General features: G+C 46.9%; 1 protein-coding gene across 1 annotated transcript in view; it reads left to right on the plus strand.

The window, feature by feature from the left end:
* The first annotated feature begins 373 nt into the window (after positions 1 to 373).
* The window catches only part of VCPIP1 (valosin containing protein interacting protein 1), a 114940-nt gene continuing 91964 nt past the window's right edge, over positions 374 to 23349 (plus strand). Inside the window, exon 1 of the mRNA XM_085605510.1 lies at positions 374 to 3183. Coding sequence (XP_085461636.1) covers positions 552 to 3183 — 2632 coding nt within the window. The 5' untranslated portion in view covers positions 374 to 551. The remainder of the gene's footprint in view (positions 3184 to 23349) is intronic.

A 23349-nucleotide genomic window follows, 5' to 3' on the forward strand; every position in this document is an offset into this window, starting at 1 on the left:
TCAGATACACTCATTTCCCCAATTTATTGAAGCAAATAGTTAAGATACGATCATGTTTGGGTGTTGAATGGTAATCTTACACCTTCTAATGAAAATTAAATCGTTCTATCATGGCGGCTATTTTCAATTGCTATTTTGTGACCGTGCCCGCATTGTCCTTTAACTATGTTTCTGCCTCCATTCTCGCAAGTCGCTTATCTGGTTGACAATTCGTCAGTTGCTAGTGCCATAGGTCCGAGCGTGCATTGTGAGGTAAACACTCCCGACACAGCTGCATGCCGGTTCTTGCAGTCCATAGAAAACACCCGCTAACCCCAGAAGCAGAATACGGTGGCAAAATAGAACTACATTTCCCAAAAGAGTGCCACTCTTAATGCGCCTGCGCATTGCCAGCCGGCGGGTGGGAAAGGCCGTTACGTCTGTCAACGGCTACACTAGGCATGAAAAGGCAAAGAGAGGCGCTTCCGTGTTGGTCGGACAGAGAATCAAAACAAAGGCCTCCCAGAGGACGATGAGCTGGTGAGGGTGCCCCACCAGGGGTGTCAGTAGGCATGGCCCAGCCTGGACCCAAGAGGAAAGACCGGCGCATCTTTTCGGGAAGTTGCCCGGATCCCAAATGCCAGGCGCGGCTCTTCTTCCCGGCTGCCCAAGGCTCAGCAAGCATCGAGTGCACTGAGTGCGGTCGCCGGCATGAGCAGAGGCAGCTTAGCGGAGTTGAAGAAGTCACCGATCCAGACGTGGTACTGCATAACCTTCTCCGCAACGCGCTTCTGGGTGTTAGCGGTGCCGCCCGATCTCGAGGCAGCGGCGGGAGCAACAACAGCAATGAACCTGTAAAAGTACTGGGCCTGAGCAACTACCACTGCAAGCTCCTATCTCCAATCCTGGCGCGCTATGGCATGGATAAGGCCACCGGCAAAGCAAAGCCGCTGCGCGACATGGGACAGGGTCCGGTCTTCGACTGCGCTCTCCTGGCAGACAGAGCTTTCCTCATAGAGCCAGAGCACGTGGACGCTGTGGGCTACGGCCGCGACCGCTCGGGCAGTCTGTCCTATCTGCGCGACACGCTCGAGGCCGTCCGCCGGGCCAACGGAGGCCGCGAGGGGCTAGTGCCGGTGCATGTGGACGGCGACGGGCACTGCCTGGTGCACGCCGTGTCGCGCTCGCTGGTGGGCCGCGAGTTGTTTTGGCACGCGCTGAGGGAGAACCTGCAGGCGCACCTACGGCGGAACCTGCCTCGCTACCGGGCACTTCTGAGTGACTTTATCGACGCGGCGGAATGGCCCGATATCGTGGGCGAGTGCGACCCTCTCTTCGTGCCACCTGATGGCGTGCCGCTAGGACTGCGCAACGTGCACGTCTTTGGACTGGCCAATGTCCTGCACCGGCCCGTTATACTGCTGGACTCGTTGAGCGGCATGCGCAGCCCCGGGGACTACTCGGCTACCTTCCTGCCTGGCTTGGTGCCCCCCGAACAGTGCAGGGGCAAGGACGGGCAGTTGAACAAGCCCATCTGTATTGCATGGAGCAGCTCTGGTCGCAACCACTACATCCCGCTGGTGGGAGTCAAGGGCGCAGCGTTGCCCCGTCTTCCTGCCAAGCTCCTACCCAAGGCATGGGGGATGCCGCAGGAGCTTATCAGCACATACATCCATCTGGAGGATGACGGCAGCTGCGTGATCGGTGGCGACCGTGGCCTGCAAGATAAGTATCTATTGCGGCTGGTGGCTGCCATGGAAGAGGTGTTTATGGACAAGTACGGGGTACACCCCAGCCTGGTGTCTGACGTGCACCATTACTTTTACCGCCGCACTGGCGTAATCGGAGCCCAGCCCGAAGATGTGACCACGGCCGCCAAGAAGGCAGTGGAAGAGAGCAGACTGCACAGATGCCTGGTGTGTGGAGCCTTGTCGGAGCTGCACGTGGCTCCCGAGTGGTTGTCGCCTGGGGGGAAGCTTTACAACCTGGCCAAGAGTACACACGGGCAACTAAGATCCGACAAGAACTATAGCTTTCCACTTAACAACATTGTTTGCTCCTACGACGTGGACAACGACGTGCTAGTGCCGGACTACAGCCAGAGTAACCTAACCGCCTGCAACTGGTGCCATGCCACCTCTGTGCGCCGTGTAAGGGCCGATGCCTCTATATGCTTCCTGGACGGGGACAGAACTAACAGCAGGTCCGCTGGAGGCAAGTGTGGCTGCGGGTTCAAGCACTATTGGGATGGGAAGGAGTATGACAACCTACCAGAGGCCTTCCCCATCAACTTGGACTGGAATGGAAGAACGGTGCGGGAGACCGTCTACTGGTTCCAGTATGAGACCGACGTGACATTGAATAGCAACGTCTATGACGTTGCAATGAAGTTGGTGACCAAACACTTTCCTGGCGAATTTGGGAGTGAGATTCTGATTCAAAAAGTTGTTAATACGATACTGCACCATACTGCCAAAAAGAATCCAGATGACTACACTCCTGTCAACATTGATGGTGCTCACGCTCCCCGCATCACAGATCCAGGGCATGAGGCAGAGAGTTCCCTTCCAACAAAAATTATCCTCACTGGTCAAAAGGGAAAAACGCTGCATAAAGAAGAATTGACTATGAGCAAAACAGAAAGAACAATTCAGCAAAATATTGCAGAACAGGCTTCGCTGATGCAGAAACGAAAAACCGATTCTTTGAAGCAAGAGCAGAAAGCACCACCTCGGGCAGCTTCACCTAGTTTGATGCGAGATGAATCCTCTTCTGCTCCCGCGACTCCTACGAAGGCTCTCTACTCACCAACTGCTACTAAAGAAAAGAAAATAAGAATGACCACTAATGATGGCCGACAGGCTATGCTTACTCTTAAATCGTCTACCACGTTTTGTGAGTTACAGGAAGGAATTACAAAAGAATTCGACATTCCCTCATATCTGCAGTGTATACGCTATGGTTTCCCACCCAAAGAGCTTTTGCCTCCCAAGAACGGCATGGAAAATGAACCTGTTCCTCTACAGCATGGCGATAGGATCACAATCGAGATCCTTAAGGGTAAAAGTGAACAACCTATCCAGCCCTCTTCTGCTCACACAGTAAAGCATGACGATGTTGCAGTGACAAATGCGATATCTAAGGAACTTCAAGAACAGATTGACAAGGAGATGTATTCTTTATGCCTTCTTGCAACACTGATGGGTAAGACTGACGTTGTTTGAATATCTAAACGGAGTGTTTGCGTTTTTCACTTGCCCTGTTATGTAACCTGATTATGCTATTTGTTACTGTTGCCTCAAGGCCACTTTATATCATGAAAGCGGAACCCCTAATTTGAGGTTGTGACCTCTTTATCAATAGTGCAAACGTGATGTTGTGTACTCATTAGATCGAGGAACTTAACGTGTTCCACAGCTTGACCTTGCACTGCCAGCGCCCATTGCTTTCACTGTATTGCTAATCCAATCTTCAAACTCTCCTAAGAATGCTTTAGCATCTGTGCGTAGTCCTATTTGGATGGGTTTTGGGACATGATTGGCCAAAGCTCTGTTATCTAAAGTTTTTAAAGTGAATCAAACCGAAATCCATAGAAATGTATTAACTATTTGCCATCTTAATTAAGCAGTTTCAAGTTTATTTTTATTTGCCTAGTTACAACCATTGCAATAAAATACAACAGACAATAAACCCAAAGACGTACAACAATATAAAAGATCGACAGCTTGCATCCGGTATCTATTGCAGATTTGACTAAATTTTAGAATCACAGCCATCTGATAAAGTGCAAGCAGGGTTTCAGCGAGGTTAACCACCCCTATACAATAAAATACAATAAGACAATAAAACCAAAGATACACAACAATCTAAAAGAATGACAACTTGCGCCATGTATCTATAGCAGCTATAACAGATTTGAGTAGATTCAAGAAACTCTTCCATCATATAAAGTGCAAGCAGATCAATAAAGTGCGAGCAGGGTTCCAGAGAGTTCAACCACCCCTTTTCTCAGTAGATCGTTTATCTGGATATATTTATTAAGTGCATAGTTAATTAAAACCATTACACTACCAGCTGTTCATTATGTGCCTATGTCCCATCTTTTACTATTGAAAGAGGTCTTAAAATGGTAATAAGAAACGAAGGGTTCATAAAAGGTGATGTTCCCTAAGCAGTTATGCAAATTCATTCTTGGTTAACCCCATTACACTGTGCTGCGGCTGCTACCTCGTTCTTGGAGAGGTCAAAGAATTGGACTATGCGAATGTTTGGCATAAGGTTTTGTGTGGTTAAATAAGCGCTTGCCTGCAACTCAGAATTCCCAGAGCCCTTAGTTCTTTATGTAGCAAGACCCTGTGGTGGTTCAACAAGCGCGCATAAATGAAAAAAAAAAACATGTATAAGGGTTCGTCATCTGAGCTACATAGTTGGCATTTTTTGCTCGTGTCAATCCCTGTTTCCATTCACTTCGGGGTATCATTCAAGATCGGGATAGACTCTAGCTGCAAAGTCATCAACTTTTTCATGATGTGAATTGAGTAGCTGGGCCCCAAATACGGTTGCTCCAGGCTATATGTAAAAGAACATATGGGACCTCTTAGTTAGGTTGTTCTTATCCTCCAGTCAACCTATCATTTGGCTACATTTATTTACTTATTATTATTATTATTATTATTATTATTATTATTATATATATTTTTTAATACAGCCTGGGTAGTTGACAGTTGCCACAGCTCACCAAGACCCACAATTTCAATGGATTCCTCTAAGTAGTTCTTAAAATGTACTGCTTCTGTGTGTGAATTTATTTCAGTCAAAATTTAGTAATTCAAGGATTCCCTTGCAGCAGACAGAGCTTTGTAGCAGAATTTCAAGAAGGCGCCTCTCCTGGCCCACGTTTGTTTTTGCCAGGACAAACTCGAGCCTTACTTGGGCTGGGGAAGCCGCTCTTGGAAGGTGGAAGATGAGCTTATACGTTCTGATCTGAAGGGAATCCAGAAGTTTTGCATCGCACCTGAGGATCAGTTAGCTGCTGTATGCTAGTGTTCGTGAACATTTGACTTTAATCACATCTAGAAGTGGCATCAGAGAGTGGACCCCTATTATTATTATTATTATTATTATTATTATTATATATTTTTTTTTTTGTTGAAAGGGCTACAAGTGCAAAGATCAAATCCATGGCTTTTTCCTTGATCATGTCTTTTTTTGGGGGGGGTGGGGCGGGAAGGAGGCCAGTGAGACTAGCTCAACTCCAAGATTATAAGAAGTTACGCCTTCTATCGGCTGGCCATTAAGCCACCTCCGGCCCTGTCCGGTGATGTGCTTCCTAAGTGACATCACGTTGTTTTTGTTTAAAGATTGATTGCCAGGTGGTTATACATTGTATACCTAGAGAGCTCGAATCAAGAAGTTGAAAATACACCAATACTTTTTTAAATAAGTGGACCATGTCACTTTGAGAGAGTGCTGTGCTTGTGTACAAATAACTTGCATTTGGTTTGAGTTTAGGGTTGGACACGAGCTACAGGTTAGGAATTACTATTGCAAGAAAGAGGAATTACATGGAAGACTCCTGTTGACCCATTAGTTTTTGACAAATATCACGTATTTGCTATTCAGACCGAAAAATGTTCATGTCTCGCAAAACTTATTCTCAATTTTGTGGTGAATGAATAAGTCAATCATTTGTAGGGAGCCAATAATCACCTGTGAGGATCTCAAGGTGCTGAGGGGCGGCAGCTACTGCTCGAACAGCCAGATCTTGATAAGTCTCCTGAAGGTCAGCAGGTCCTGGGTCTGTCGCAGCTGTGTGGGGAGGGTGTTCCATGTCTTGGTGGTGAGGTAGGAGAAGGATCTGCCGCCGGTGGAGGTCCTGTGGATGCGTGGGACGGTGGTGAGGGCGAGGTCGGCGAAGCTGGCGGTTCGGAGTGTAGAAGGTGAGACATTGGTTGAGGTATGCTGGTCTGGTGTTGTGGAGTGCTTTGTGGGTGAGGAATTTGAAGGTGATCCCCTTGTTGACTGGGAGCCAGTGCAGGTCTTTCAGGTGGGCAGTGATGTGGCTGTGGCGGGGTATGTCGAGGATGAGGTGTGCGGAGGCGTTCTTTATGCGTTGGAGTCTCTTCTGGAGTTTGGCCGTGGTCCCTGCTTAGAGGGCGTTGCCGTAGTCCAGTCTGCTGCTGACGAGGGCCTGTGTGACCGTCCTTCCGGTTCTGGTGGGGATCCATCTGTAGATCTTGCGGAGGGTGTTGAAGCAGGAGGAGGCGATTGCGTTGACTGGTTGGGTCATTGAGAGCGATGAGTCCAGGATGAACCCCAGGTTGCATGCATGGTCGGTGGGTGCGACTGGCCACCAGGAATCGTCCCAGGCGGAGGGGGTGGATCCAAGGAGGAGGACCTCTGTCTTGTTCAAGTTGAGTTTCAGGCGGCTAGTCTGCATCCAGCTGGCGATGGCCTTCATTCCTTCGTGGAGGTTGGTTTTGGCGGTGTCAGGGTTTTTGGTGAGTGAGAGGATCAGTTGAGTGTCGTGGGCGTAGGAGACAATGTTGAGGTTGTGCGAGCGGACGATGTTGGCGAGCGGTGCCATGTAGACATTGGTAAACGGTAGGGCTGAGGGATGATCCTTGGGGCACGCCGCAGATTATCTTGGTGGCTTCAGACCGGAATGGGGGGAGGTGGACCCTCTGGGTTCTGTCCGTGAGGAAGGAGGTGGTCCAGTCCAGGGCTTTGTCGCGTATTCCTGCGTCGTGTAGGTGTGTGCGTAGGATGTGGTGGCAGACGGTGTCGAAGGAGGATGAGGGCCGCGCTTTCGCTGTTGCCCAGTAGGGTCCTGATATAGTCTGTGGCAGCTACGAGGGCGGTTTCGGTGCAGTGAATGCTGCGGAATCTGGATTGGGACGGGTCCAGGATGTACTCCTTGAGAAAGTGGGTCAGTTGCCTGTTGACGATCTTTTCGATGACTTTCGCCGGGAAGGGAGATGGGGCGGAATTTCTTGAGGTCCTTTGGGTCTGCTGTGGGTTTCTTGAGTAGGGCGTTGATCTCTGTGTGCTTCCAGCTTTCCGGGAAGGTGGCGGTCTTGAAGGAGCTGTTGATGATCTTCCGGGGTTTGGGTGCGATGATGAGGTTTGCTTTGTTGAAGATGTGGTGAGGGCAGGGGTCGGATGGTGAGCCGGAGTGGATGGTGTTCATGGTCTTGATGGTGTCATCGTTGACGTTGGTCCAGGAGAGCAGGTGGTTGGTGAGGCTGGGGGGCGGCGAGTCTGCAGTGTCGGCGGCTGTAGGGAGGGTCTGGGTGTTGAAGCTGTCGTGGATGTCTACAATCTTGCGGTGAAAGAAGTTGGCTAGGGAGTAGCATAGGTCTTGCGACGGCGGGATGTTGTTGGAGCTGGGGTTGGAGAGTTCCTTCACGATGTTGAAGAGCTCTTTGCTGTTGTGTGTTTTGTCAATGCGTTCCTTGAAGGAGGTCCTTTTGGTGGCTCGGATGAGTTGGTGGTGCTTGCGGCTGGCGTTCTTTAGAGCTGCTTGGTTGTCCGGTGTCTTTTCGTGGCACCACTTTTTCTCGAGTCTTCGGCAGGTCCGCTTGGATCCCTGGAGGTCGGTGGTGAACCAGCTGGTCTTTCTGTCGGTGCGTCTGTTTTAGGGTTTGTTGCTCGGGCGAGAGTGTTGGCACAGTCGTTGATCCATTGCCTGAGGTTGCTGGTGTCGGTAGTTGGGTCTCTGGGTCAATGCCCGTATGCTGCTTTTGTATGCTGCTTCTGGCCCCGCCCCGCTTAATAGAAGCCACCGGAGCCCGGTAGTAGCCGTGCAGGAGCTTTGCAGTCGCAGCCAGCTTGTTTCCCGCAGCTGGTTTTTAGGAAGCCCTTTAGCCCTTGTCATGACTCCTTTCCCCCTGTGCCTGCCGTCTGATGCAGGAGTCGGAGCTGTGTGGGAGCTGCACAGGTTCCTCGTGGCTGCCATAGTGCCATTGGAAGACGCCTGTTTCGGCAGTTTGTCAGCGGAGGTGATTGGAAGCGAGACAGATTTGCTAGGTGCAGTGGGGGCAGTCCCGATGGCGGAAAGACCTACGCAGTGATAATTACGGTGACAATGGCGGACTGTGGCTTGTGCTGGCCCAGGTCGGTGGCCTGAATCTCCGGCCCACTAGCCTTCGGCCCCCAGATGCTTTAGGACTCATTGGGCTTTGGATAGGAGCCGCGCGAGAGCTCCATGACCCCCCCCCCCCTCCCCCCTCCCCCCCCCCCCTCCCCCCCTCCCCCCCTCCCCCCTCCCCCCCCCCCCCTCCCCCCCTCCCTCCCTCCCCCCCCCCCCCCTCCCCCCCTCCCTCCCTCCCCCCCCCCCCTCCCCCCCTCCCTCCCCCCCCCCTCCCCCCCCCCTCCCCTCCCCCTCCCCCTCCCCTCCCCTCCCCTCCCCTCCCCTCCTCCCAACCCACTGGTTTCATTTGATTGACTGCCTACTGCTTTCTTGACCTACCAGGAGGTTATTCCTCCGTGTTTTTAGACTACGCAGAGTTTGAGGCTCTGGTTATTGGGGGCCTTTAATCCGGTGACTTGAGGGTTTAAGAGCTGGTGTGATGGTGTCTTAGGGAGGCCTAGTCTGCGAGCCCCTTCGGTGTTGCCGAGGCGGCGGGCATTAGGCTGATTACGCTTGTGCCTCGGGAGAGGGAGCAAGGGGTCCTGCTCCATGCATGCACACATACTATTTTCTTTGTGCCCTCCCTTGCTTTCAACTCCTTGCTGCTTTCTCCCACTGTGCGTTGCTAGTTTGTGGAACTGCGGGGGAAAGGAGAGTGAGGAGAAGAAAGAGTGGGTAGCAGGAATCTGGTACTCTAAGCATCTGTGGGTAAGTTGTATATCAACCAAATCCCCATTGAGCCGGTTGAAGAACTTTGGCTATGTACGGTAGATGTAAAATCATTATATACCTCAATCCCACATGATTTAGCCATCAAAGCCATAGAAGAAACTTTGTAACACTCCAATCTTGACTTGAATTTTCAAATATTCCTCATGGAACTACTTCATTTCACCCTTTACCAAAGCTATTTTAAATGGGAAGACCAGTGGTTTCTACAGCTCACTGGAATGTCCATGGGCAATTGCGCCGCGCTGGCTTATGCTAACATCTTCATGCACAAATTCGAGGAAGATAACATCTTAAGCCTGACAACTTGGAAAGAACACGCTTCAGTATTCTTGAGATGACATTTTCATTCTATGGTGAGGGCCATATACCGTGTTGATAGCTGATGCTTTTGATGAAATTCATGACAGGATTTAATTCACGTTCGAAGTACATCAAAACACAATGAGCTTTCTGGTTGTTCAGATCGGTAGAATCTCCAACAAGCTGGTAACCAACCTCTTTCGGAAAACTACTGACAGAAACAATGTACTGCATTTTAACAGCTTTCACCAAAAAACCCTTAATCATCTACCGTACTCGCAACTGTTGCGAGTTAAACGCAATGTATCTCAACCAGAAAATTGTGCAGAACAAAGTGATATCATGCTCACGAGTTTTGCGCAACATGGTTACCCACAGAGAGTGTTGGTGCAAGCCAAAAGTCAAAGTGCCAAGAAAACACATGCTGATTTACTAATGAAAATTCAGAAGCCGGTACAAAATTGGATGGTGGTGGTGTCTAAATATGTCACCATGAGTCATCGTTGCAAGAATACCATCAACAAACATTGGTCGATTCTTGCCATGAAACCTGTATTTAAAGGCCTTTTTTTCTGAGAACCCCATTTTGGCATATAGCGGAGGTAAACATGTGAAGTAACTGTTAACCAAACCTCCCAAAGACACTACTTCTACCAATTACAAAGGAACTGTACCCTGTTATAATTGCAGCAACTGCAATAATGTTATCTAAGGATCTTGGATGCACCATCCCATGACGGGCACACATCAAACTGAAAATAACTGCAAACTGCAACACGACTAACGTTGTTTACCTTTTGAAATGCCCATGTGGCTTAGTCTATGTGGGCAAAACTGAAAGAAAAATTATAACTAGAATCCATGAACATAAGAGCATCATCTGGACAATGAATACAAATTCAGTGGTTGCTGCCCACTTTCTTGAACATCACCACAACATATGTCCACTATAGTTCTTAGTCTTGGATGTAGTGGCCAAATCGGAAGGAAGAGACCACAACAACCACCTGCTGCAAAGAGAAAACCACTGGATTAAATTTCTCGACTCTCTGAAGCCCAATGGTCTTAATGACAGAATGGAGTTTTTGTGTTATCTGTAACTCTTGTAACAGATTCTTACACTCTTTCAATCTCATTTCCCTGACCTTTCTCACTTTGTCCAGAGTGTGTTTTACCTTTTTAGGTCTCGGCTAGCATGGCTGCACACATGCGCAGCTCGCTCGGCGAGATTTAATGTCTTTGAGGATTTTCAGTAAAGGGCTTCAAGCCCGCCCCTCTTTTCCATTGGCTGGCATCACCGTTTATGCTAAACGGTGGCCAGCCATTGGAAAAACAGCTTTCTATGTTGCCTCGCTTTGGCTTTTTAGGACGGCCTACTTGGACTCCCTCGCCTGCTTTCCTCCCGTCGCAAACGTTTTCTTATCTTTATGTGGCCATGTGTTTCAAACACATGGCCCCATAAAGACAAGCTCGTTACATCTACTTATAGCAAGGAATACATAAAACTGCGCTTTCAATGCTCTCTAGAAGGCGGGATTCCACGTTGTCTGCCTGGTTTATATTTTGGGCTGGCTCTTCTCCGTCCGAGGTTTGCTTCCTCCCCCACCTGTTGAGAACAGTCTCAGAAGGCACCACTTGCACTATCCGGGCAAGGGGCGAAAAGATGCGCTCGGAGACCGCGTGAAAAAGCAACGCGTGTCCGGGAAAGAAAACATTAAAAAAAGATAATAATAAAAGCGACGTAGAAGCTAACATAAGAAAAAACAAGCGTCAACAAAAAGATCGCAGTCAGGTGCCACAACCTAAGATTCGTTTGAAATCACCAGAAATAAATAGAGATCAAAAATAACAAGCAAGCGACAGGCAGCCACCTCTCTCTGGCAGGGGTTAGCTCTGTTCCACGCGGGCGTGGGGACCCCTATTTTACGTGTTTCACTCCATCTTTCGATTTTCGTTCATTTGTGAAGGATCCACACAGCGGCAACGAGAAGCTTTCCTACCATGCTCGACTTAGAAAGTTACAAGAGCCGATTATCAACGTCTTCTCATAGCCGTGCCCCGGAGAGCTGCCACAGTACTCTATTTGGGGTCTCCCTGCCAGGCTGGCACAGAGGGTCCCCGACCAACAAATGCACAGCACCCCTACGAAGGAGTATGTAACGGACACTGTGGAAGGAAGACGGGGCGCGTCCCGTTATCTCCTCCGGGTTTCGGATGACATTTACTGCCTGGGCCACTGCCTTTCTCCTCCTTACAAACCCCCCCCCCCCCCCCCCATCACCTCTAATCGTATCTTCCCTGTGAAAAAACACATTGTTTCTACCCCCAAAAAGCAAGGAGGACCAGACATGGGGCTTCATTGAGGCAACACAATTCTCTTTGAGCCACGGCCCCTTACTCTTGGCCCAAGTTCTCCGTGTCTTAAACCACACAGACAGGGAGTTCCCGGTCCACCGGCTCAAGCGGGCAGAGCTAAAGGTTTTATTGCAACAATAAGTGACCATGGGCGCTTCCTGTGTGTATGTGAGTGCGGGGGGGGGGGGGTATCTCAGCCTTCAGCGCCCCTTGAATCAGACAGTCCTAATGGGCCCTTTGTGAGGCGCCCAGATGGGCTTTTATGTACATCCAGTCCTGGAGGTGAAGATTTAGGCGCCCGGGCCCCCTCCTTATTTACAAACTTTCATCCACCGTCCTCCCACTACAAAGTTAAGAAAAACAGCCCGGGGGCGGTGAGACATCTTGTGAACATCCTCCCGTGGGGTGGGTGTTTAGGGTTCAGATGCTCCGTTTCTGTGGGGTCTGCGCGATTCTCATAAAAGAGGCAAATGTCTCCCCACCTACCTAGCCCTGCCACATACCCATGAGTGGAAGTGTGGGGATCGTTTTAGGGTGCAGCTCTCACTTCCCGTTATTACCTTCTTAGTCCCCAACAACAGATATTTGATGTTTCTACATCAAGAGTAAGTTTTTAGGTCTCGCCTGAGCCAGCGCTTCAGCGCTGCTCTCGCGAGAGCTTTTGTAAAAGGGGGATTTGGAAGTGCAAACCAGTGATTTCAGGCCGCCAACTACAGTGCATGTGCGCCGGGCGCGCGCACCATTTGGCAGCCTGCGTGATCATTTCGCGGCCGCTTTGATGTTCTCAGTGAGCCGCGCGGCCACTGAGAACATCAAAGCGGCCGCGAAATGATTACTTTCACTTGTATCCTCCTGCACGTTGGCAGGAACACCCTGCAAGGCCATAAATCATTGGTTTTCTTCCAGCATGTCACCCAATCTGCGCTGGGGGCTATTCCTCCACCAGTCAAGTAAAAACGTGAAAGGCTGAGACTGGTTTTGCTCTCTGGGGGTCGTCTGAAAGCACTGGCACGCAAAGCAAAGCTTCACTCGGGAGGCCAAGAAAGAAATCTTATGTTACACGAAACGGGATGCGAAGTAAAGTCACCTTTTTAAACGCGACTGCTCGCTGAACCCTGGTCTCTGTTAATTAAAGCCCAGCGTCTCCGCCTCAGGCAGTCACATCCATAAATTATGTATAAATTAACCTTTAATAATTAAAAGCACGAACTAGAGAAATGAGGCGTTAGTGAAGACTCTCTGGAAGTAGGCTAGCAGGCAGCAAGCAATGCAAAGACAGGCTACGCAGAGGGAGGCTGTTCACCTTAATACACACAACAGCATGCAGAGTACAAATGGGGCTCGTGCGCTTCCATCTTCAGAATATTTTCAGCATACACAGTGCTTTTCTATTGAGCTTATTCTCTTTTATGCAGTTAACAACGAAGCAATGACTATTGGCTGTTAAACCACACATTTGGAGAAATGAGAAATGCTCAGTCTATATTCCTACATTTTGCTGAACACAAAAAAGTCATATGCAACTGCTACACAATACTTTATCACAGGCTGCATCCGGTGTAATAGAGAAATCTGCCTTTGGCATTCTCAGTCTTTGTTTTTTTAAACGCACAAAAAACATACATTTTCACACTGAGTTCGCAGATCAAAATGAAACCAGAGAAGCTGAACTGTAAATGCTGGGAATACTTATCAAAAGTTTTTATTTTACTCTGACAATCCTTTTCTCATCATATTTCTTCCTGCTCAGTGATCCTCCTCGCATGTCAGGCCCATCACTGCTTAATAACATCTCAAAAGCAAACAACCCCAAAACAAGCATTTGCAATGCAATAGGTCTCGCATTTACGCAAGCTTAGGCTATTGGCTTTGTAAATGACAACGCATTTTATTTAGGTTTTAAAAAGTATAACAAAACAAAAAAGGCATTGTCATTTAGAATGTCAATAGCTCAAACTCTGATAATTGCGAGACCTATTGCATTGCAAATGCTTGTTTTCTTTGTATTGCTCGGTGGTCCCAGGATGATGCATTTTTCAACATTTGTTCACTGCTAGCAGCGGGGCTTCCAGAAGCGGACGTTTTCCATGTTTCGGTTTCTTTTTAAGGTCTGGGCTGCTCTCAATTATCTGGCCTGTCTTCCCTGCTCTCACGTTTTTAAAGACGTGTAAGGAAATAACACTAGAACGTTTTTCTTTGGTATATTCTTGAGAGAGGGGCTGTACCTCGTGAAGCACTGAGAGCCACTGAGTGCTGTTTAAGTTCGGATTGAAAGGGGTAAAGGGGAGGGAGTGGGTCAGAAGTAGCGAGCAGTGCTGTATAGGCAGCTAAGACTGCCTGGAGAGTGCCAGTAAGGGTAGATAATGATGTACAGAGCGCTACGAGTGCCTGTACGGATAGATACCAGTACTGTACGCCAGCGAAGATTGTCTGGAGGGTGCCTGTACATGAAGAGTGTCTGTATGGGTAGATTTTAGCACTGTACATGGGTCTGAGTACATGGAGAGTGCCTGTATGGGTAGGTAACAACACTGCACATGGAGCTAAGTACCCAAAAAGTGCCCGTGCGGGTAGATTACAGTACTGTACATGGAGCTGAGTACCCGGAGAGTGTCTGTACGGGTAGATAACTGCACATGGAGCTAAGAGCTCCCAGAGAGTGCCTGTACGCGTAGCTTACAGTACTGTACATGGAGCGGAGTACATGGAGAGTGTCTGTACGGGTAGGTAACAACACTGCACATGGAGCTAAGAGCACCCGGAGAGTGTATATAACAGTGCATGCAGGGGAGCTAAGACTCTGTAGAGTTCCTCCACGAGCAGATAACAGTACTGTCCATGGAGATAAGGTTGCTTGGACAGTGCATCTACAGGTAGATAACCGTACTGTGCAGTTCGCTAAGACTGCCTGTAGAGTGTCTGTACTGGTAGATGACATTATAGTACAGGGACGTATTATTGCTTGGAGTGTGCCTGTAAAGGCAGATAACCGTACTGTGCAGTTCGCTGAGAGTGCCTGTACCATTAGATAACCGTGTTTATGTACAGGGAGGTACGATTGCTTGGAGGGTGCCTATACGGGAAAATAGTGCTTTACATGGAGCTAAGAGTACCTGGAGAGTGCTTTTACGGGTTCTGCGTGCAGGGAAGGCGAAGATTACATGTAGAGTGCCTGCATGGTTAGATAACATATAGGAATTAGGAGATCTTGGCCACGGCCCCATTGCTACTGCGCAGCCAGTTCGCAATGAGGCAGGTCAGGGAAGCACCATGGAGGAGGTGAGCCATCCGTGCTCAGAGCAGGGCTTATGAGTTCAGCTGAATCTCCAGCCGTGAGCATGTCCCTATGGTCTCTTGAGCTCACTTAACTAGCTGAACCAGGTACAAGGGAAAGTGAACCCAGAGAAAGGTTCTGATTTTGTTTTTAGATCCAAGCATGAACAATGTATTTGGAATGTAAATTGGGCAACAAACCACTATAATAGTTTGTTTTTAATACAATGAAAATTGCACTTCTACTGGGGAGAATTGTGACATAAGTGCGTATTTATAGGATTAGTCCTCAAATAAGCCCCCGGGGTCTACGGGCTTTGGACTCCGGATAGGGTATATTGAAAAGAAGCAAGGGTGTGAAAAAACAAACCTACACCAGGTGCTCCAAGAAGAAGCCTCATTTCGTTATCCTTCGTCAGTTGCAAGTTAAGATAACCCTGGGCCAGCCAGCTGTCCATCAATGACTATGAAGGAATTTGTAGAGTCTCTCAAACTGATGAAAATGTCATATGCGGAAGAGAACAGGGGAGCATGTTTGCGCTTGAGCGAGGATTGTTGAGGGTTGATACTAAAGTGGGAGAAGACAGGGAGTCCCCAAGGATATGGGAGTCTTAGCTCCATCCCTGCCAAGTTGAATTCACACCACAAACTGAATCGCCTACGTAAATAAGCAAGTCTATTAACCCCTTCGATGCTGCGCAGATTCCGCCGCTGTGCTGACAGAATCTTGCGCGGGTGTGGTCATGACGGAATGGTTCCGTCATGAGCACAGCTCAACCGTGGGTCATGACGGAACCATTCCGTCATGAGCACCGAAGGGGTTAAAACTGAAATTAATTTAGCCAGCAGTCGAACTGCATACACAAATTGGGAACTGTGATCCTGAGCACAAGAATGTGAGCGAGGCCATTGAGTGTGTGGACAAGCTCACACCTAATTAAAAACAAGCATTGAAAATGCAGTATGTCTCGCCTTTGATTAAGTTAAAGCCATTTGCTTTGCTACTATTGTATAGCAAAGCTAATGGCTTTAACTTAATAAAAGGCGAGACCTATTGCATTTTTAATGCTTGTTGTAATTATACAATTGGGTAACTGTTTTCGTGCTTGATGGATAATATGTATTAATATGGAGCTCCCTCCACAAATAAAATGGAGGAATGCATCCATTTGATATCATCTGGGGCAATAGGGCCGGATTAAATCCCAATCTCTGTTAAAAAATAGAAGCTAATCTATGGCCAGTCCTTCTTACCTTGATGTTTGAACACTGTTCTGCAGTCTCTCCATAATGGACTGGGAGCATTATTATAGTTAGTATCGGATTTCCACGGAAAATTAATTTTTTGGTTTGCTTTTAACTCTACGCTTGTTCTCAACACAGCCTTTTTCCTCCTTTTTTTTCCATACATGGGTGTTACTCTTCATAACATCTATCTAAAGGCTGCATTGTCCATGCACCTCACCTCACCTAGTAGTCGCTTGTTTCTCATCTTTTTACCTGCTAGCAGCATAGCTTGTGATTGTATCCTGTCTAGTACTTGGTGGAGGCGCGTGATAGTGAATTTCTCCCCCTATTATCGCCTTTATTCAGTAACTTACATACATTCACGCGGTGGGTCAACCGTTATTTTTCATATCTTAGCTTTACTCATATTTTGGTTTCCTTTCAGTTTCATACACACTTTTGCAGTTATACGTTACTGTTTTTATGACTTCCGGCTATGTCATTATTGCGTGTATCCACATTTCAAGATGGCGCTTGCTTGATTATAGTTTTACTTCCTGACTGCATTTAGTCCTCTTTCACTTGCCGTCATTTTTTTCAAAACACGGTTGGTTATAGCCCGGGTACACTATCTGAACCACGATATGCCACACGCAGTGTTGTGCTACTTGTAAGTACACAGGCTTTCAGTTGGCTTAATTTCGTCTGTGCTACTCAACATTTTTTAACTTTAGCACACACTAAGGTGAATAAACGTGGAGCTTTGTGTCTATCTTATCGTAATTTTTATAGTGTTTTCGTATCTTTTCACGTCACTAACTCCGTTTTCGTTTTTACCTTGTACAGCTCACTCTACTACTAACTTTTTATTACAATTAGTCACGCTACGCACGTTCTTATTTTGGCAAGCATCATCCGGGTTTTATTTTTTCACCGCGTTTTCTTACTTTGTTCGTATCTGACCACGTTGAGACACATTAGTTACGCTGAGAAACAGGCTACAATTTTGTTGTCCTTGATGGAGATAATTACACCCTTTCATTGCATTGTTATATTTACATTGCTGTATAATTTTTTTACAGATATTATCCCCTGACGAAGGGCACTAACAGCCCGAAATGCATCGGGAGAAATAAGTAAAAGCAGTTGAAGAGTCGCTGTTAATGTGACATGTGATGTTTTTATAATATCAAAAACGGATTAAATGTTTCTAACATTCCATCCTTTGATTGAAGACTCAATTCACTCGGTTACCTGATTTCTTTGCACCTTAAAATCAGTTTTTGCAGGATTCACTCTGTGCTCAGGGGGACGTCCCCTAATCAGGAGATGCTACTTTTTTTCTGTCCATATTCATACACTCTTTGACCAGAGAGTGAAACCCCAGATGCACGCAACAAACACAACCATTAGTCTATACAGGCTGTGCGTGTTCTAAATATTTTGTGTTGTATAAGATGCCATATAGGTGCTTGCTCTCTGGCTGTTTAGTTGTTACATCTGGACTACCCGCTAGCCACATTAGCTCTCCCAAAATAATTTTTTTTTAAAAAAAACCTATTCAGTGAAAGAAGCCTAAGACCCGTTTGTCTCTTCCGAAGTCTCACCCCTCAGGTTGTTCCTGTTTTCAAAGAGGGGGAGAGCGGCAGTAAATAAGGACTTGGAGATGACCTCATGCATTAATAAAGAAGATGACTTGAACTTACGGCTTCTTCCCAGGTCTCATTATGTCAGACCAATCGATTTGGCTGCAGCCCAGATCTGGACTTTCCCCTAGGTCAATCCAATAAGCCATGTTGTCAAGTGGAAGAAATGGACATAGAGCCTGTTCCCGAGAGGATTACTGTTGGCATCAAGTTGGATTCAGAGTCCGGTCCTAAGTGTCCTGTGGCCAAGATGTCGCTTTTGTATCAAATGTTGCTGTCCAGGTATCTCTTGAGCGATTCATGGTGAACACCGTGATGATTTGTGTTGCAGTGAACATGGTACGTTGAAGGACTATTCCCTGCTGGACACTGCTGCTCTTATAGAGCAGAATCGCATTTCGGGAGGCTAACTTAAAATTACCTACAATGGTCTTGAGCCCACCTCTGGACAGTCCTTATAGCCATCCTACTTTACTGACCGTTGAATAGTAGCACACCATTCTCAAGGGTCTCGATGGGTGCAATGAACGCTCTGAGCTGTGATTATCTGCATCCAATTGGGCACCAGTTCTTGTGCAGTCCAGTTTGGGAGGGGACAGATGGGGAAGGGTCCACTGATATTCTGTTCTCTGTTGAGAAGGTCCTTTCCTCGATTCTAGCCTTGTTGGATAGATCAGTTGCTAACTCTGATCATGTCTTGTCCCCAATTTTAATGGGGGTGCAGTACTTCACAGTCTTTGGGTTATGTCCTAGGAAGGAATTAAAAGGTGTTTATATGATGTATCAGGCTGACATAGTGGCAAAAAAGTTGGTGGTAGAATATGGGTTTCTGGCCGGTGACTATGGCGGATTTGGTTGCCACTCCTTTTGGCAATTCAATGTAAAACCAGAGGCCTTTAAGGATACTGACTACATGTCCTGTTCCTCCACTTTAAACTTGTTATCTGAAGACCAGTCATGTAGCTCAAAGGGCAAATATGACTGTAAGCGAGAATCCTCTTTCCATTTTTCTGATATATAAAAAAGGGCCTCCCCTTACCCCTGGGGGATGTAGTTTTGCAAGATCCCCCTTCTAGTGCTATATTTATCAAGGGCTCACCAAGATAATGTTTCTCCTGTGAAGGGGGACCCTCTGGGTTTATAATACCCCAAAACATCAGTAGGGGGGGGGGGGGGGGGAGAAAAGAACCTGCCGCATTATGAAGTCTAAGTCTGAAAAACATAGGTTTTCTATACTTTAGAAGAGTGTGCTCGCATTAATCGGCCTCAAAAAGTAGAAGGGAGATGAATGTTGTCCTCCATTTAGATCAGGAGTTCGAGTCCCCAAAAGTAATCCGTACGCCCTCTTTACCTAATATATCAGAAGTATCGACCTTAGGTTGTCATCAGCAGGAAAAGGAGCTCATGGACATGAGGGCAACTGTCCATAATAACTGGGATGGCTCGAGCGCGGGTATAGTGAAGGATGGGAATGCTAAATTGGGGAGCACCAAAGAAGGGGGTCGCAGAGTTCCCCATGAGGCTGAGTGGATCCCTAAAAGATCGCCTCTAGTTTCCTCCTGTGGGGATTCTTCTCCTTCTGTACATATTGCCCCCAAACTCGTGAGGACTCTTAATTGGGAGTCTCCTCCGTTTTATTTCCACCTGCAAAGCAGCTTAATAAAGGGGCTGGAATAAGGCAAAATAATAAACTAGTTGATGGACTTGGTTTTGACAATTTTTCTCATACTCTGAAATTTGTTTCCCTGTTAGATAGTGAATTGGGCCCACTGAAAAGAAGCCGCTGATAGCAGCTCATTATAGAAATCAAGTCCCTGCGTCTGGTGTCAAGTAGAGATATTGATAAGGTGTACTTGAATCGCATAGCCCCACTCTCGAGTTCTAGAGTAGTAGGGGTTTGCAAATCGGAAAGAGATCACAAGTCAATTGGTAGAGACACAGGAAGGAGAATGATAAATATGGGTTATGAGGATCATAGGGTTTGGGAATCTGGAAAGGGAGATGAGCTAACTTCCTGGAGTTTGGTAGCAGATGCATTGAAATATGGTGGCCTGGGAAGTCTAATTCCAAGTTAAACTTTTTTAATGCGTTTTTGTCCATTGATAATTTTCTTACAGTAAACTTGGATATGCTCTGAATTATTGTATATTTTGTTGTGCAGCAAAACCCACTGTAAAAGGTCATTCCAGTGGAGGTATAGCTACTTCACTTAGTAGCAGTATAAATTGGAATCTTATGGTGTTTGTCCATCCCTCTAACCATTACATTTGCCTAAAGGTAGCTCTGTGAAATGCAATGGGAAGATCGTATACATCTTATCTTTTGGTAAATGTTTGAATTCCACCTGGGAGGTCGTCTGACTCTTTAGTTGAGTCCATGTTCTCTTTTGTACATAAAATTGGTTTCTCAGAATATTGCATATTGATGGTGGCAGATTTCAACGCTAAAATCTCGAATTGTTCCTCCTTGACTTTTGGAAATTCGGAGTTGGATGAGCTGTGCAGTATCCCAGAGGCAATTGTAACAGAAAATGATAGATCAGATATAAGCGCGGTCTACGCTTTCTGGATTGCCTGAGATCCAATGACCTCATTGTGTTAAATGGTAGGTTCTCTGAGGATTCTCCAGGCTTCTTCACTTTTCATTCTTCTCGAGGGCAATCATTAATTGATGATATGGTGCAATCTTACCAAATGTTTGCTGTTTGTTCCCAATTTGAGGTATTTAGGACAGATTAAATTGATCACCGTATTCTTTCGGTGGCCATTGATTTAGAGCTTAAGGCGCTTGAGCCATGGAATTCCAGAAATGACACGATTGTCTATAATAAAACAAACAGGTGTACTTTTTGGTCAAATAACATGATGAATTTGGCCGGTCATGTTAAAACATCGAGTTTAGGCCATTCACCGAGAACCCCATTGTCTGGTTTGAAAAGCAGCTGACGTGGGAGTAAATAAAAAAACTACCAGTGTTAAACCCTTGGTGGTTATTCCATCGTGATTTGAATCCCCTTGTAGGGGAACAATGTAAGCAGTCGTTGCTATTGAGGCACACAGAAATTTATAATTTAAGCGTGTGAGAACAATAATGAAGGTGTCTGTAATAAGGAGGGAGAAGGACCAGAAATGGATTAAACTGAGAGAAGTCGCGCTTGTGGTGATTCGTGTAGCTATTGTTCCTTAATAGCCGAATACTGCGATTCCAGAATTAAGGTCGAGGCCATTTCAATATCCGATGTAGAGGGGGCTCGATATATCTCGCAGCTATATGTAACTAACTCTAGTTGCGCCTTTTTTCTTGTAGTCAAATTGTGAGTCTCCCTTATTGAACATATATGGCCCTCCTTCTTGATAGGAGCTAGCGTTTCATTAAGGGCGCAAAGTATTCTAGGGCGAAGGGCCCAGATGAACTCCCGATATCTCTTATTAAACAAGAGGTTTCTGCATGGGCTCTTATTTTGTGTCCGGTGTTTCAATATTGTTATTTGCATGTAGTTATACTGTCTTCCTGGAAAGGAAGTGTTGTGGTGCCTTTTAATAAATAGGGTCCTAAAACCTCTCCTGCTAGCTTCAAGCAGATTGCATTATTGTATACGGTTTGGGGAACTGTTTGCTAAGAGTATTCTTCATCACATTCAGGATTGGACATTTGGTAATAACCTTGCTCCTGTGGAGCAGGCTGGTTTTCGAAAGCACTGTGGTACTATGGATAAAATTACTGTCCTACAAACAGTGGTTAAAAAAATATCCTGTGGGTAACGGTATATGGCCTTATATTCTGTTTTTATCGATTTCTCCACCGTGTTCGAAAGGGTTGACTGTGGGACACTGTGGAGGAAACGGTCTGCACTGGGGATCCCCGATCACTTGCTGAGGTTAATTGTTGCTCTGCACTTATCACCTTGCACTCTGGTCCTGATGGGAGGGAACCAGGGTCTGTCTAGTGAAGTAGAGAATATTCTGGTTTAAAGCAGGGGCGCTACGTGCGCCCCTTCTTGTTTCCTTTTACATCAACGATTTACCTTGCTGAGTGGGACAGTGTAACCGGATTTGTGTTGGTTGTCTTCTTTGCGCTGAGGATGATGTTCTGTTAGTTATCCCCAAAAGGACTACAGAGGCAATTGTTCCGAGCTGGGAAACTATGCTGATGAACATAAAAAAGAAAAAAAGTAAATTTCTCAAAGAGCCAAGTTATGGTTTTTAGGTCTTGGGTGTGCAGGGTTAGAAAGGATTTGTACTGGTTTTTGGGGAATGATATGCTCGAAGTGGTGATTTTTGTACCCATATCTAAGTACATTTTTAGGTCGAGCGTCAGTGTGCATGCGTTGTCTGCAAGACCTGTTGTAATCGATAAAACCACTTTATTCCCGCCTCCTGCTTAAGATTGGTCCATTCCAGCGTCGCTCTTCTTTGCTACTTTCTGTCTCGTTCCCAAAGCCGAAAGCTGAGTAGCACCAGTAAAGTACAGTGTACTAGTGCTTGCCTTGTTATCTCCTGTTTCAGAGAACTTATTTTTATCTTTACTTTGTTTTCATGCTTTTCCCACCCATGTTCATTCCGCTTCTGCTTCCACTTTATATGCCCTCCTCCTAGCGTACACAGCCCCTGCAGTAGTTGTCTTTTGGCACGTCGACTGGAGCCGGGTGCTTCTGTAGCACAGTCCTGCTCTGAGGGGACAGGGTCAGCAGACACATGGCAGGCGGCACATGCACACTCACACCACTACAGGAGCAGGCGCCCCTCCCTCAGTACCTGGTGGAGCAGTGTGCGTTTCTCTGCCGTGGCCTGCTCTTGCAGGCTTGCAGAAGAAGCCGCTCTGCAGCTGATCTCTCTCCATGCACACACACTGGGGGTGGGGGCTGCTCCCCCGCCTCTGCTGCTGTCACACTTTGCATTGTCTCTTTCTGGCTCTGTCAGCTCCTCGAGGAGCTGCACTTTATGCAGGTTTTTTATTCTTTGATATTAATGGAGCGGCATCCCGCTTGGGGAAAAAAATGCAATACATATAAGATAATGGTGGCCTAAATAGATCTGCAAGCGGACTACCCCCCTGCCACCGCCATAGCCCTCATGTGGCCACCACAGCTATGCAGAGTGACAACTGCTTGCAGGGACACCTTGCATCTGCGGAGGGGAGCTAGGCCAACAGCAGCCGCATCCCTTTATGGCTGATAAAATAAGTGCCACAAAGATGGGTTAGCACAAACACATTTTATTTCAAGTGCCACAAACCGGATTGCAGCAGTGTATGGAGCGCTAACAAAAAAAGCTATTATCAGTTCTTCTCCGTGATACTTCCTGGGTTGATGTCAGCAGCGTGCTTCATTGTTTTACACGCACAGAGCTTAGGCTCAGCATTTCATCTGCCCGGGGTCAACCAATCAAGTTTATTTCGGGTTAAAGCCCATAACGCTTAAAACGCAAAAAAATACAGTAAATGCTCTTCGTTCAGAAGGAAAAAATTGCCACACAATATCATCCATTTCTCTAATAAAACCGTACCCAAATCTCTCCTCCCCCCCCCCCCCCCCCATGCTACACATAAAGGGTACATAACTTACTTATGAGTATCTCAGTTACACAGCGCAGCTGAGAGCTTATGACCAGCACGGATTTATTACTCAAAGAAGTAAAGATTGAGGCTGTTGCCAGCTCTAATTCCTAGGCTAATAATAAAAAAATAGCAAAAAGTTGTATTCTAAAT

This window comes from Triturus cristatus, chromosome 5_1 (genome assembly GCF_964204655.1).
Source record: "Triturus cristatus chromosome 5_1, aTriCri1.1, whole genome shotgun sequence".
Taxonomy (NCBI): Eukaryota; Metazoa; Chordata; class Amphibia; order Caudata; family Salamandridae; genus Triturus; species Triturus cristatus.